The sequence below is a fragment of the Hemiscyllium ocellatum genome, chromosome 4 (assembly GCF_020745735.1).
Source record: "Hemiscyllium ocellatum isolate sHemOce1 chromosome 4, sHemOce1.pat.X.cur, whole genome shotgun sequence".
NCBI lineage: Eukaryota > Metazoa > Chordata > Chondrichthyes > Orectolobiformes > Hemiscylliidae > Hemiscyllium > Hemiscyllium ocellatum.
Genome location: NC_083404.1, coordinates 109463146 through 109478163, shown reverse-complemented (window position 1 = coordinate 109478163; position 15018 = coordinate 109463146). Strand labels below are relative to the sequence as shown.

Here is a 15018-nt window from a genome sequence, read left to right as displayed (position 1 = left end):
CAACCAGAACCTGCAACTGGAAGCAGCTAGAACGGAACCAAATAAATTCTAGAAGACAGTGTATTATTGCTTCACAGCAGGCTCCAAGGTACTGAAGATGTCACCTAGGCAGAGGCCGAAATGTCTGCAAATCAAATTCCCAGCTTGGCGAACATCCCCATAACCACAACAGGATGTTGTTATATTGGAAAAAGAAGAATGTTGTTTTTCAGTAGAAAAAGCAAAATACGTTGAAGGCACATGCTTATGATGTCAAAAGTAGGTGAACTTGTCATAGCCCCAAAGAGCTACTCTCCAATTAGAGAATGATGATTTGTGATTAATTTAATTCATGGTCACCATGCCCTGGCCAACGGGTGAATTTGGAAAGGTAGATCCTTTTGTGGTAACCTCAGCCAGTGCAGGAATTTAACCTGAACTATTGGTGGCATGTTGTGTCGCAAGCTAGGTGTCGACCCAATTTACCACATTACATAATGAAATAAAGGTGTGTTTCCATTCTTACTGAGCTGTGACCTCTTGCAGCATGGCTTCCTGAGTGATGCATTCCAGCTGAATTGCTCAGTCTGATGCAATCATTTCATTTGTGTAATACACATACCATACATATATAAATATCAGGAGCTGTAATCAAAATTTGAATTTTTCAGTACTACATTTGCCAGTATGTAATGGAGCTACGGTAATTGCAAATTTCACCTATCATTCCTTACTATCACGTCTCTTTCCCCCCCGCCCCCCCCGCCCCCAACAAGCAGCCAACTAGTTGCACTTGACCTACTGGAAATTGGGATCACTTTTAAAACTGAGCTTTCAGTATTCTCTGTGTGACATGAAATCTCATTTAACTGCTACTGTAGTCACTAGCTTTCTACAAGTATAAAAGAATTATTAGGTGCCACAGTACCCCATTGAGTTTTTTTTTCAAAAGAAGGATTTGGTCTTGAAAGGAATGAAAATTAACATTCACCTGATGGTAAGCAAGGGGACAGTGGTCATCAAAAGGACTCCGACAAATGATTAACAGTGTAAGCTACTTGTCCATATACATAGAAGATACATCCTCAAAGAACTGTCTACCCCAAGTGGAAGATGAGCCAGAAGAAAAGAAGACATATGAAAGAATTCCCTGATACCACCACCAGAGCAGTATTCTGCCATCCTAAATTTAGTGAGACCAGCACATTCTGCAACAGCCTGTTTGCCATTTGGTATCTGTAAACTATCCCAGTTGTCATGGTTGTATATTTTCTTTTTTGAATTAACTGCTTTTTTCATATGTATACAGTCATTTCTTAACAATGTTCAACAAGATATCAGAGAATTTTTACAAGTTATCAAATGTGTATATTAACTAACCCTGACCATCAGTCCCAACCCCTGCAAAATGAACAGACTTAACAACATCGTGACAGTACCTTAATATTAGAACATAGAACAATACAGCACAGAACAGGCCCTTCGGCCCACGATGTTGTGCCGAACATCTATGCTGGATTAAGCACCCATCCATGTACCTATCCAATTGCCGCTTAAAGGTCGCCAATGATTCTGACTCTACCACTCCCACAGGCAGCGCATTCCATGCCCCCACCACTCTCTGGGTAAAGAACCCACCCCTGACATCTCCCCTATACCTTTCACCCTTCACCTTAAATTTATGTCCCCTTGTAACACTGTTGTACCCGGGGAAAAAGTTTCTGACTGTCTACTCTATCTATTCCTCTGATCATCTTATAAACCTCCTATCAAGTCACCCCTCATCCTTCGCCGTTCCAACGAGAAAAGGCCGAGAACTCTCAACCTATCCTCGTACGACCTATTCTCCATTCCAGGCAACATCCTGCTAAATCTTCTCTGCACCCTCTCCAAAGCTTCCACATCTTTCCTAAAGTGAGGTGACTAGAACTGCACACAGTACTCCAAATGAGGCCTAACCAAAGTCCTGTACAGCTGCAACATCACTTCACGACTCTTGAATTCAATCCCTCTGCTAATGAACGCTATTGCAGCAGCAAAAATATATTCATTGTCACTTCCTCTGAAGAAGTTATCGGCTGTCAATAGATCTCTAGGCCTTGCTCGCGAGGCTGTTATTCAGGTAGTATTTTTGCTTAAAAGTATTCTTATACACCAGTTGATCAAACTGCTAATGATAGCTGGTTACAAGATGATAAAGCCAATATAGCTAACATGTTTGAAATTCCTTTTGATGTAAACAAATGTCTTCGTGCTTCCCAAATGCATAATCTGACAAATAGATACAAGTGCAACAAAAGGAAATAGTGTGAGGCGATCAAAACCTTGGTTAAACAGGTTGGTTATAAGGTTTTAAAAGACAGAAAGGCGGAGCAATTTTAGGAGAAGATTCTGGAGCTTAGAGAGCTGATGGTATGACTCCCTAATTGCAGGGTGAAGGGTGGGAGCATTGAGGCCCACAGTCAGTGAGCCACAATGGAATGGGATGCAGTCTGGGTTTAGAGATTATATAGTAAGGAGAGGAAAGCCAATCAGACATTTTGAATTTTAAATCTGAAATATTGATGAACCAAAAATCGAGATTGTCTGTAAAAGGCTGAGTCATTCTGAGTTAATGGTATTTACATAGTCAAGCTCCTATACAGTGACAATTATCCCGCAAATTGTTTTAATTATTCACAGGATGTGGGTGTTTCCAACTGGGCCAGTATTTATTTGTCCATTCCTAGTTGTCCTTGAAGATAGAAGCCTCCTTGAATCTCTGCAGTCCCATTTGTTGCAGGTCGACCCACAAGTTACTGGGGAGGGACTTTCAGGATTTTGATCTAGTGTGTCTCTAATGAGAGAGTAGCCCTATGGTCTTGTAACACCAAGGCAACTATTTTTGTGTGTATGGTTACTCCTGGTAACCTCCAAAATGTTGATAATGGGAGAATTCTATTGAAGTCAACAATTGATGGTTATGTTGTTTCATTCAAGATGGTCATTGCTTAATACCTCCAAATCAGTAACATTTCCACCATAAAAGTACCAGGTAGAGTTCTTCACAAGTTTATTTAATTCTCTGCTGTGCAACAAAGTTGACACCAAGCTGTAACTTTAGCTGAGGACTGGAAAATGAGTCTTTTGAAGGTGTATTGAACTATAAGTTTTTTCACTTGAATGCATTATCAATATGGGTAATTGATTTTATTCTAAACTTCTTTGCCTCATCTTTAAGTAGTATTTTGTAGGGGTTTGAATGTGTTGTGTACTGTTAGTGTGGCCTTTCCTTAAAGTCTGTTCGCCCAGAATGCTGTGTTTCTAATTTACTTAAGTACATTACTAAACTTTAGAGAAATTTCTATTGTTTCTGCATAACTGATTTTGTCATTGGCTTTCCCCATGATCACCTTGACCTTGGATCGTGACAGATTAAGTGCTTCCTTAGACTATGGTTTATTTCTTTTGTTGTTTAAATGTGATGCAGTGTAAATTTAACAATGGATTTTGTTTATTTTCTATATAAATAAAAGATAACCTCGTTGAATTGTATAGAAGAGGCCCTTCTGCCCATTAAACTGCACTGACAAAAAAAAACTGATTCTGTACTAGTCCCACTTTCTCGCACTTTGCCCTCAGAACCTTGCATTATATGATATTGAGTGCTCGTCCAAGTACTTTTTTAAAGGTGAGGTTTTCTATCTCAATTATCCTTCCCAGCAGTGCATTACAGATGCCCACTACCCTCTAGGTGAAAATAGTTTTCTTTCTGTCCTTCACCTTAAAATTGTGTACTCCTGTAAAGCCCTTCAACCAAGGGGCACAGCTGCTGCACATCCATCTTCTCCATGTCCCTCGTTACTTTATACACCTCAGTTAGTTCCCTTCTCTGCTCTGAAGAAAACAAACTGAGCTGATACATAGCTCCCTGTAACTGAAATGTTCCATCCCAGGCAAAACCCTAGTGAATCTCCTATACGCTGTCCAGTCAAACGCATCTTTCCGATTAGTGCAGTGATCAGAACTGCACCCACCACTCTAACTGTGGCCCAACCAAAGTTTTCTTCAACTCCGCTCTAACTTCCCCACTCTCATAATCTATATTATGACTGATAAGCACAAATCCCACCTTATGAAACTCTTCTGCAAGCCTTCAGGGGCAAGTCCCACAGATTCCTCAGTTCCTCCGAGGTTCCTAATATTCTGCCATTCACTTAATGCTGCCTTATCCTGTTACTTCTTCCCAAGTACGCCTCTCATTTTTCATAGGTAGATCAGTGCTAGATGGAATTTAACTATCTGATCAATCTAGTTATATCTTACTATAAGCTGAGACCACCTTCCTCACTCAACCATCTGGCCAATCTTTGTCATCTGCAAACGTAATTGTCATCCCCTCTCACATTTCCTACGTCTGTTATGTATCACAAACAATAAGGTATTCAACATTTGACCGCTGTGGTATCCCACTGGACACCACATTCCAGTCAGACAAACTGCCTTCAACTATCATTATCCTTCCACTAAACCAATTTTGGATCCGCTTTGCCAAATTACTCTGGATCCTTCGCAAGTGGAACCTTATCAAAAGCTTTAATGAAATCTGTATAAATTACATCAACTACATTACCTTCATAAGCACCTGGTCACCCCTTCGAAAAATTGTCGTTTTTTTCAGCATGAGCTCCCTCTGGCAAAGCAATACTGACTATTCTGATTAAACCTTGCATCTCCAAATTGTGATGAAATCCCTCCTTCAGAAATCCCTCCTTCAGAAATCCCTCCTTCAGAAATCCCTCCTTCAGAAATCCCTCCTTCAGAAATCCCTCCTTCAGAAATCCCTCCTTCAGAAATCCCTCCTTCAGAAATCCCTCCTTCAGAAATCCCTCCTTCAGAAATCCCTCCTTCAGAAATCCCTCCAGTAGTTCCCCTATCACCCAATGGGTGTCTCAATTCCTTGATTTGTCTCTACCACCTTCAAACTCTGGAAGCACATGGCCATCCTCCCTTGTGGCCAGAGAGGAATTAAAAATTTGGGTTTGAGCCCCCTAATTTTCTGCCTCATCTCCCACAGTAGCCTGGGATACAACACATCTGATTGGGGATTTGTTCACTTTTTAAAACTGCTTGAACTTCCAATACTACCTCATTCCTGAAGTCAAACTGCTCAAGAACTTCACACCCTCTTCCTGAATTCTGTACCTGTGTCAACATCCTCCAGAATGAAGACCGATATGAAGTGCTTGTTTAACATCCTCCTACTGTCCACTGGGGTTCCAAACTCCTGTTTTCCCCACGGTCCTTAATAGGCCCTACTCTTTCCCTGGCTTTACTCTTTGCATTGATATACTTGCTGAGTGCAACCGGATTCTCTGTAATCTTAGCTGCCAGTGTTTTTTTCATACCTGTTTTGCTCTTCTAATTACTTAAGTTCACCCCTGCTCTTGGGCATCTGTTGATTTCCTCACTTTGTACCTGTTAAAAGCCTCTCCTGTACTTATCCATGTTCAGCATTGCTCTCACTCATTCCCCCTTTCCCCACTTCCCTTTCACAGATCCTTGCATTCTGTTCTGCTGTAGATTTACCCAAGAGTGGCTGTTCCCACTCTACTTTGGCCCTTAACATGTAAGAATCCTTGTCTTCAAAATGAAAACATGAATACAATAAGACAAGGTCATAAATTAATGCAAGGCAATCATTAGCCCATTTTTTTTAAAGGATTATGCAAATTTGGGAACAATGTGTTTGAAAAGTCAGTATATAATGCATAATTTCCTGTATGATAACTGGTATGAGAAAGTAAAATTGAGTATAATCTTAAACCCAGAGATTACCAGAAATATTTAATTATAACTCCAACTCTGTTTCTGCTTCATTCTGAACATTTGTCTGAAGTAGCCTATCAAATCGCTGCAGTTCAAAAGAATGGCTGCCATGTGCATATAATGCTAGAGATTGATTGTATCCCCTCAGTTTAGCAATGATGTAATCGATTGAAATTGGCTTTAAAAATTGACTTTATTCTGAATGCATATGTGCCTTGTTCCTTTTTCTCTCTTGCCCGAGGTTTACATTTTTGGCTAATGTATTCCAAAGTTCCTTCTCTCATTTAGGTGGTGTTTTAGTTTGTTCATACTCCTTCCCTATCTTAAAGTTTTTCTGATGATATACAGTAAATTCTTAGTTTTAGGTATGCAGAAATCCTAAATCCTCCCTGGTTACTCTAAATATAACTTGTCATTAACAAAATATTAGTTTCATGATTTACATTCAGATCCTGCTCCCTATAATCCATTCCTTCATCATCCTTGCCCACAATGTTCATTTCATTTTTGAAAGCACTTCAAGTCAACCTGGATTTCGACGTGGATTTTTGCAAACATGTGGAAAGATGTCGTCTTCACAGCAAATTATTAATTATGAAATAGATTTGCTGTTTCCTGACTAAAACCAGTCAACTGTTCATATGTGCGACGGAGTGACATCATTAGTGCAAAATTGTTAAGTCATTTATTTTCGAGCTGAGTTGAATCGCTGTTCAGTTGCTTGAGAGAATGCAAGTCTTTTTTTTTCCCCCTAGCAGTTAGTGCCAAATTGAATTTAAAATCTACATACTCACCAGAATATTTGCAACTTTTGCAGAACAAGGAATACCTTGAAGAAAAGTTGTTAGCTCGTGCACCTACGATAGCTGAAAGATCAAGAAAGGTAATGTCATTCTGAAGTTACATCAAGCTCAATGCTTACTTTGTTTCCCTTTCAACAGGAGCTGAATGTTTCAGTATTTTCTGCTTTTATTTCAGATCTCCAGCATTTGCAATATTTTGCTTTTACATTATTTGTTTTGATCACTTTCCTTTTGAATTTCTTTTTCTCATACAAAAAAATTATTTGCTGACCTGTAAGTTCCAAAAGGAGATGAAAACTAGGAGGAGGAATCCAAAAGATCTGGGATTATTTTGAAGCAGAAGTTTATGCGTTTTGCACTGTTTGGCTGAATGCTGCTTCTGAATCCAGTGGTGTTAGAATGTAACTAATATTCCACTATTCCATTTTATAACCAAAATAAGCTGGTGAAAATGTATGAAGTGTAAATACTAGAGGTGTGATGCAGGATGTTCTAACAATCGTTTTCCATTGTAGAGCATTTGGAGGTATAATTTCATGAGTCATTTTCATGTCAAATGATCCCTTTTACTCAACAATCAGCCATGCTTTCCACTTGTTAACTATTTAAAGGTCCTTCAAATTACACATCCCCTCAAGTTACACTGGCTGAGTACTACATCAGCGTGAAGTCTCTGTCAATCAATTTTCTTGACTATCGATAGCTTCCGTCTCAACGTTGGCTCCGTCTTTTAGTCTTCCTTCATAGCTCAAAACTCTTTGTTTGATTATCCAGTTTGAACACACATTTTTCTAAAGCTATCTTTAGAATAATTAGCTTTGCTATTCTTGGCAAAAAAAATCTTAAGAACTCTAATTTTCTCGAGTCCAAAACCATGCACAATTTGAGTTCTGCTGTATATTTGTGGTATCTTCCAATATTTCTTTCACAGTAAAGGACGGGTTGCAAGGAAAAGTTTGTCACATTAGTGACCCCTCCCTCATCTTTAGAATTTATTATTGAAGTAGAGACTGCCTTCCTTGTGTCTTAACAATTAAAACCAAAAGTGTGTTTCTCATCAGATCCATTTGACCTGAAAAGGTAAGTTCGAAGATCAAGTAATTTAATGAGTTGGTTCAAATATTAAAACCTTCAGTTTTAAACATGTTTTCATTTCTCTTCTTATGGCATCCAGTGCCAGTCAAATAACTTTTTGAATTTGCAAAATCCTTACTAATTTGAATGACATAATGTGTACCCTTCAAACACCTTCTTTCCTATAAGGAGAATGCCAGTTCTTTTGTAAATTGTCTGATCTCCTTAACATTGCAGTAGCTATTGGCTTTGCTTCACCAGCTCTGTCTTTCCTGTAGTGAGAGTTATAGATCTGAATGCAAAAATTTGTTTGTAGAATGGCATTTATTTCAATATAGCACCAGCATAAACTTTTAATGGGTTCTTTACAGAGTATAAAACAAGACCCAGAAGCTTTAATTTGGCAGAGATCTGGGTTCGATTCCAGTATCGGGTGACTATGAAGTTTGCATATTCTTGCCATGTCTGCATGAGTTTCCTCTGGTAACCTCCCATAATCCAAAGATATACAGGTTAGATGGATTACCAATGCTAAACTGGTCATAACATCCAGTATTATGCAGGATAGGTGGATTAGCTGTGGGAAATAAAGTTACAGGGATAGGCAATGGGGGTAGGTCTAGGTGGGCTGCTCTTTGAAGGTGGTGTGGAGTCAATGGGCCAAATGACCTGATTCCACACTGTAGGGATTCTATGATTCTATGGCATCCAGTCTGTGAAATCTGTGCAGTCTCCTTGGATAACTAACAAGTTACTCCTACAGACTCATGGTAAAGTTCCAGGCTAGATGGACACCAGTCATACCTAAGCTGACTTTGCAGTGGAGCTGCCCACCTAATGCCACATTCCTCCTTATTGCCTTGCATGCATCCTTTCTCAGATAAATCAACTCCATTCTGTCACCCACATCTGTGCAATTTTTTTCTCCTTGAATTTTTATCCAATTTACATTTTGAGCGTTGTTGAGTTAATTTCTGTCATCCAAATTGCAGATTCAGTTTTTAGAAAGTTTTTCCTTATGTTGCTGCTGGTTCTTTTGCAAATCACCTTAAATCAGTGATCTCTAGTCCTTAAAAAATTGGAAAAAGTTACTCATTACAGTTATAAAGAGAGAAGGCAATAAATAAGCACATCTAAGCTGCAAAGATGATGGATCCACTGAATGTGATCTTTGAAAATTTCCTAAATTCTAGAATGGTTGCAGCAAATTAGAGATTACTAAATGTACTGCTGTCATTCAAGAAAGAGTAAGGGAGAAAAACACAGGAAGCTATCGTCGAGAAAATACTGGAGTCTATTATTATGGTAGACTTGAGATGCAGTTCAAAAGCTTAGGATAATGCAAAGCCAGCATGGTTTTATGAAAACAAAGCTAAGATCAGACTCCCTACAGTGTGGAAAAAGGCCCTTCGCCCCATCAAGTCCATACCGACCCTCCGAAGAATAACCCACCCAGAGCCATTTCCCTCTGACTAATGCACATCACACCATGGGCAATTTAGCATGGCCAATTCGCCTGACCTGCGCATCTTTGTGATCGTGAGAGGAAACCAGAGCACTCAGATGAAACGCAGACACGGGGAGACTGTCTGTGTGGAGTTTGCACAGTCTCCCAAGGTTGGAATCGAAACTGGGGGTCCCTGGCGCTGTGAGGCAGCAGTGCTCACCACTGAGCCACTATGCTGCCCAAAGTTGTTGGAAAATTGTAGTTTGGTTGTCCACAACTTAAGTATTGCTGAGAAAGGAAATATTTGTCAAAACTACTTGGCTTGCATTCATCAGAACAGTTTGCAAGAAGTAACAATGTGGAGGGAAAACAGTATTATTCTCTGAAAGGTGAGTGCTAATAGGACGGCAAGAGTCATGTAGAATGTGCCAGTTTGATGATTGAGTGACTGAAAGTTTCCTGCTAGGCTTTTCTCTTAAAACATTTTAAATCAGGCATGCTGCTTCTGATTGGCAAACCATGGTCATGAGAATTAAATCAGAGGATAACTGTCTCCTTTTGTTTGCATTGGAATAGACCTAATGTATATTCCTGTACATTTTGTCTACAAAGACCAAACTCATGTATTTATATTCATTCAATATTATGTATAATTGTGATTGGTAACATTTGCTAAATAATTGCAATTGTTCCAAGAATTTTTCTGACAATCACTCTGGGTTTTTGGTGTGGTTCATTTCAATATTCTCAAATCTGCATATTAACTACAACTGAATCAACAAAACCTCTGGTGAAGGCATTGTTCTGAGAAATAAAAATCAACATTCCTAGTTTAAAATTTAAACTAAGTTTGGCAGTCTAACTGCATTCTCCGTGGTGATGTATCTTGTTGTGAACAGATCAGCACACTCCTCTCATGCACTAAAAATGTTTTCCCTTTTTAATTGATATTTCTAAGCTTTGACAAAATGTATAGCATGGTAGGTCAAAAGGAAACCTATAGGGTAGTTGGCCTAGTTTCCAAAGTGTTTGGTAAGGTCCCACATGCAATTAATAGATGAAATAAGCGGTTGTAAAATTTGTGCCGTATGATCCCATAAAAAAATGGGTTAATGGATAGAAAGGAGAAAGTGAGGACTGCGGGTGCTGGAGATCAGAGCTTAAAAGTGTATTGCTGGAAAAGCGCAGCAGGTCAGGCAGCATCAAAGAAATAGGAGAATCGACGTTTCGGGCATAAGCCCTTCTTCAGGAATGACATAAAGAAGAAGGGCTTTCCTGAAGAAGGGCTTGTGCCCGAAACATCGATTCTCCTGTTCTTTTGATGCTGCCTGACCTGCTGCGCTTTTCCAACAACACATTTTTAAGCTAATGGATAGGAAGTAAGACTAGGCTTTCATCAGGCATTTTTATGTTAGGAGATGAGACCGGCTTTGATTAGAGGGGCAGAGGGTTCAGGAGGGGGGAAATGTGTATATTTACAAAGCCAAAAAAATGGCATTGCAGGGCAAATAATTTAATAATGAGGTCCAGAGTGGGTCACAAAGCATCAGCCTACAACCTAAAGCTAGAGTAATTAGGCTCAAAAGAGAATATATGGCCCTCTACTTAAATGCACAATGCATTTGAAAGCTATTCTGAAGTACAGAAAATGAATCAAGATTATGAGAGCATCATTTTTTTTTTAAAAAAGCATATTTTTCATGGGTACTTTAATCTTTGAGAAACTCAAATTTACAAAAGTAGCCATGAGAGAGAATTCATAGTGTATGGGGACAGATTCTTGGAACAATGTATTGTGGATCTAAGGATCAGGCTGTTTTGGATCTGATGATGTATAATGAAGTGGGTTTAATAAAACAATCTGAGTAAAAGATTCCTTGGGGCCAACAGCGACCATAATATGGTAGAATTTAACATTTGGTTTCAAAGGCAGTAACTTGAGCTGGAAGCACCGGTGCTAAACTTAAATAGGATTACTTACATGGAGATGAGAGCAAAATTGACTACAAAGCTGATTGGGAAATGAATTTAGCAGATAAAATGGTTGGGGATCAAATGCAAATGTTTAAGAAAATATGATTTTGAGTTGCTGGTGTTGGACTGGGGTGTACAAGGTTTAAAAGATCACAACACCAGGTTAGAGTCCAACAGGTTTAATTGGAAGCACTAGCTTTTGGAGTGCTGCTCCTTCGTCAGATGGCTGCGGAGAATAAGATTGTTAAACACAGAATTTATAGCAAAAATTTACAGTGTGATGTAACTGAAATCAAAAATTGAAAAAAGACCTGGATTGTTTAAGTCTCATCTTCTATATTGACCATGTTAGTTTCAGTTCTTTCATATGTAAATTGCAAAACTTTTTTTTTAAATTACATTCTCAAGTGAATTTTTACAATTGCATTACATGGATTAATGTAAAATTCCATAAATCTGTTTTTTAAATTCGAATCAGTCTGATTATCATGACACAGACAGCCTCACACAAGGAAACTCACACCTTCAATACATTATCTGGGCTGACATGATACCAATTGTTAAAGTTCATTTGAGAATGTAACTTTCTTAAAAAAACGTTTTGCGACTTACTTATGACAGAACTGAAACCAACATGGTCATTTGAAAAGATGAGAGACTTAACAAACAGTCCAGGTCTTTTTGTTTTCAATAAATAATTTCAGTTACATCACACTAAACTTTTGCTATAAATTCTGTGTCTTACAATCTTATTCTTCTTCAACCACCTGATGAAGGAGCAGCGCTCCAAAAGCTAGTGCTCCAAACAAACCTGTTGGGCTATAACCTGGTGTTGAGACTTTTGACTTTAAGAAAATAGTTCATGGCCCATAGCAAAAATATATCCAACAAGAACTCTAGGAAAGGGATAAACTGACCATTATTAATCAAGGAAGTTAAGGATAGTATCAAATTTAAAAGAAAAATGTGGCAAAGAACAGTAGTAAGCCAGGGGATTGGGAAATTTTAATAACCAACAAATGGTGACCAAGAAGTAGTACAGGGAAAAATCAAATTTTTGAGGGCAAACTAGTCATGTAAGATGTTTAAACATCAAGTCGGCACCACTCAATGAAATCATGGCTGATCTGACTATCTTCTACTCCACTTTCTTGCCTGATCCCTATCATACTTCATAAATTGTTTAAAAACCATGCCAATCAAAGCCTACAGTATATTTAATGACCCAGCCTGTACAGCCTTCTGTGGTAAAGAATTCCACAGAATGACTACTGTTTGAAAAGATATTTCTCCTCACTTCTGTCTTAAATGGATGACCTTTTACTCTGTGATTATACTTTATTGTGCAAAATTCTCCCACAAGACTAAGTGACCCCTCTGCATTTACCCTGTCAAGTCCCCTAAGAATCTTGTGATTTTAAAAAGGTCTTCCCTCATTCTTTTACACTGCCAGGCCGTTGCCAAACTGATCCTCTCCTCGTAAGAAAATCTCTGCAGACCTGGAATTGACTTATTGAAATTTCTCTGGACTATCCCCAATGCCAATATATTCTCTTTGAAAAGGGAAAGGTATTCCGCATGTCGACTGACCAGTATATTTTATGCTTTTGCAAGATCTCCAATTTTATATTCCACTTCTTTCATAAATATCTACCATCAATCCTCTTTTCTGCTGAACTACTTTCTTAATCCACTGCACTCAATCCTATTAATTATTCTTAAGTTTCGTACAGGTGCTTCTGCCCCAAGTTTCTTCCCTTAAAACTGAATGCTAAATTCTACCATTTTTGGTCACTGTTTTTAGCGGTCTTTTAGTTTGACATCATTTACAAAACCTGCATCTTTACACATGACCAAGTCCAAAATAGCTTAATCCTGGTTGGATCTGCAATGTGTCATATGCAGGATAGTTTCCTAAGACATTCTGTGAATTCTTCCTCATGGTTACCACTGTCAACTTTATTTTCAATTTACATGAAATTTGAAGTCATCTGTGATTTAATGTACTAATTTGTTTTACATATCCTCATTATCTCTCAATTTATTTTTTACCCTACAATATGGTTACTGATAGGAGCCTACAGTCTATTTTCATCAATGTTGATTTCCCTTATTTCTTACCTCAACCAATATGGATTCCGTATTTCCTTTCAAGATCATTTCCTAGTATTTTGTTCCATCTTGTGCTAACAAATCTATCCCATCAACTTTTGAAAAGTCACATGCCTAAATATTTAGTTCTCAGCTTTGATCTCCATCTTCTGCTTCAGATCCACATGACTGCTGTTCCTCTGGCTACAGTGAGCATACTTGTTTGACAGTTCTCTGCGGTATTGAAGGTTATTTAGCAATATCTGTACAGTAGCATAGTTCTAGACTGAGTTCATTCCTTCATACAAATGGTTTGTGTTTTTGTGTACAATTTTGAGATGAAGTATGTACCCCTCCTCGCTATTAAAAGCGAAGGAATCAAAGATCAAAGTCTTTAATTAAGAGGGAGAGTCCTGAATTGTTGTCCTTTTTGTTTATGCTGATCAGGTGAGAAGGGTTCCAGGTTCTAGTGGTCGATTACACAAGACAGAAGATGGCGGCTGGGAATGGAGCGATGATGAATTGGATGAAGAGAGTGAAGAGGGAAAGGCTGCAGTCTCTCAGTTGCGGGTAGGTCTTTGAGCCAAGGAAAATCAGCAATATAAATGATTCCAGTATGCAATTCATCCAAACAAGTGTGGGCTGAGAAAGAAAGAAAATCTCTCAGGACCTCTTGAACTGGTATAAATTACATGAAAGAGAATTATAAGTAATTTCCTGCTTTTTTTTGTGCAAATGCCTCTTTTCTATTAGAATTGTTTCTGCTTCAGTGATCATTACTGCCAAAGGTGAAGACCAGGCAAATCAGAAACAAAAATGTTCCAAATGCTTATTTTGCTACTCATTCATTATCTCTTGCTTGCTGTCTCAATATTTGTTGTAAAGCTAATCAAAACATTGGAGTTTGCACAGTTGTCTCGTGACGCCCCCAAGTTTTGCCATCCACCCTCCTGTCAAGTCACTATAACATTTGTTCTTGATGTAAGCTGGCCACATCCAATTCTGCTTCACTACCAACTTTCAAACCTTCTACTATCTACATCAGACTGTCAGAAATCTAATAATGGATGAGCAACTATTTCCTATAATTAAATATTGGGAAAACTAAAGTTAATGTTTGTCTTGTCTATCATAAACTGCATTTCCTCACCCCTAATTTCACTGTCACTTGGTCATTGTGTCAAGCTGAACAAACTGATTGCAAACTCTGCATCTTGTTTTAGCCTGAACTGAGCTCTCGGTACCACTACTTTCTATTACAAAGACTATCGACTTCCCGTTCTGCAAGATCACCCTACTACTTTTTGCTGAAATGCTCATCTGTTTTCCTACTTCCTTCCTTTATTCCAATGCACTCTAGCTGACATTCCAACTTTTAATGTCCTTGAGGTCATTCAACTTCTGCTGCCCCATTCCTAACTATAGAGCCATCTATTATGAATCATTTCAGTCTTTGCTGACCTGGTTTAAAATTCTCATCTTTATTTAAAATTGGCCATGCTGTGTAACCTTGTCTGGTCCTCCAATTTTCCATGTGCTGGTATTCCTCCAACTTTGACACATTCAGTATCTCCTCTGCCATGCAATGGACAGTAAAGAAAGTTACTTCAGTGCAGAGGGAACTTTGATCAGATGGGCCAATGGACTGAGGAGTGACAGATGCAGTTTAATTCAGCTAAATGAGAGGTGTTTCATTTTGGTAAGGCAAATCAGAGTAGGCCTTATACACGTAATGGTAGGGTCTGGTGGAATGTTGCCGAACGAAGGGACCGAGGGATACAGGTGCACAGTTCTTTGAAAGTGGAGTTGCAGCAAAACAGGGTGGTGAAGAAAGCATTTGGT

General features: G+C 38.7%; 1 protein-coding gene across 2 annotated transcripts in view; it reads left to right on the top strand.

Annotated features, from left to right (window-relative positions):
* The window catches only part of LOC132815066 (serine/threonine-protein kinase OSR1-like), a 186076-nt gene that overhangs the window by 130818 nt on the left and 40240 nt on the right, over positions 1–15018 (top strand). For both annotated transcript variants that reach the window (XM_060823762.1, XM_060823763.1), the window contains exons 10-11: positions 6605–6670; positions 13624–13746. In XM_060823762.1, the coding sequence (XP_060679745.1) occupies positions 6605–6670; positions 13624–13746 (189 nt within the window). The remainder of the gene's footprint in view (positions 1–6604; positions 6671–13623; positions 13747–15018) is intronic.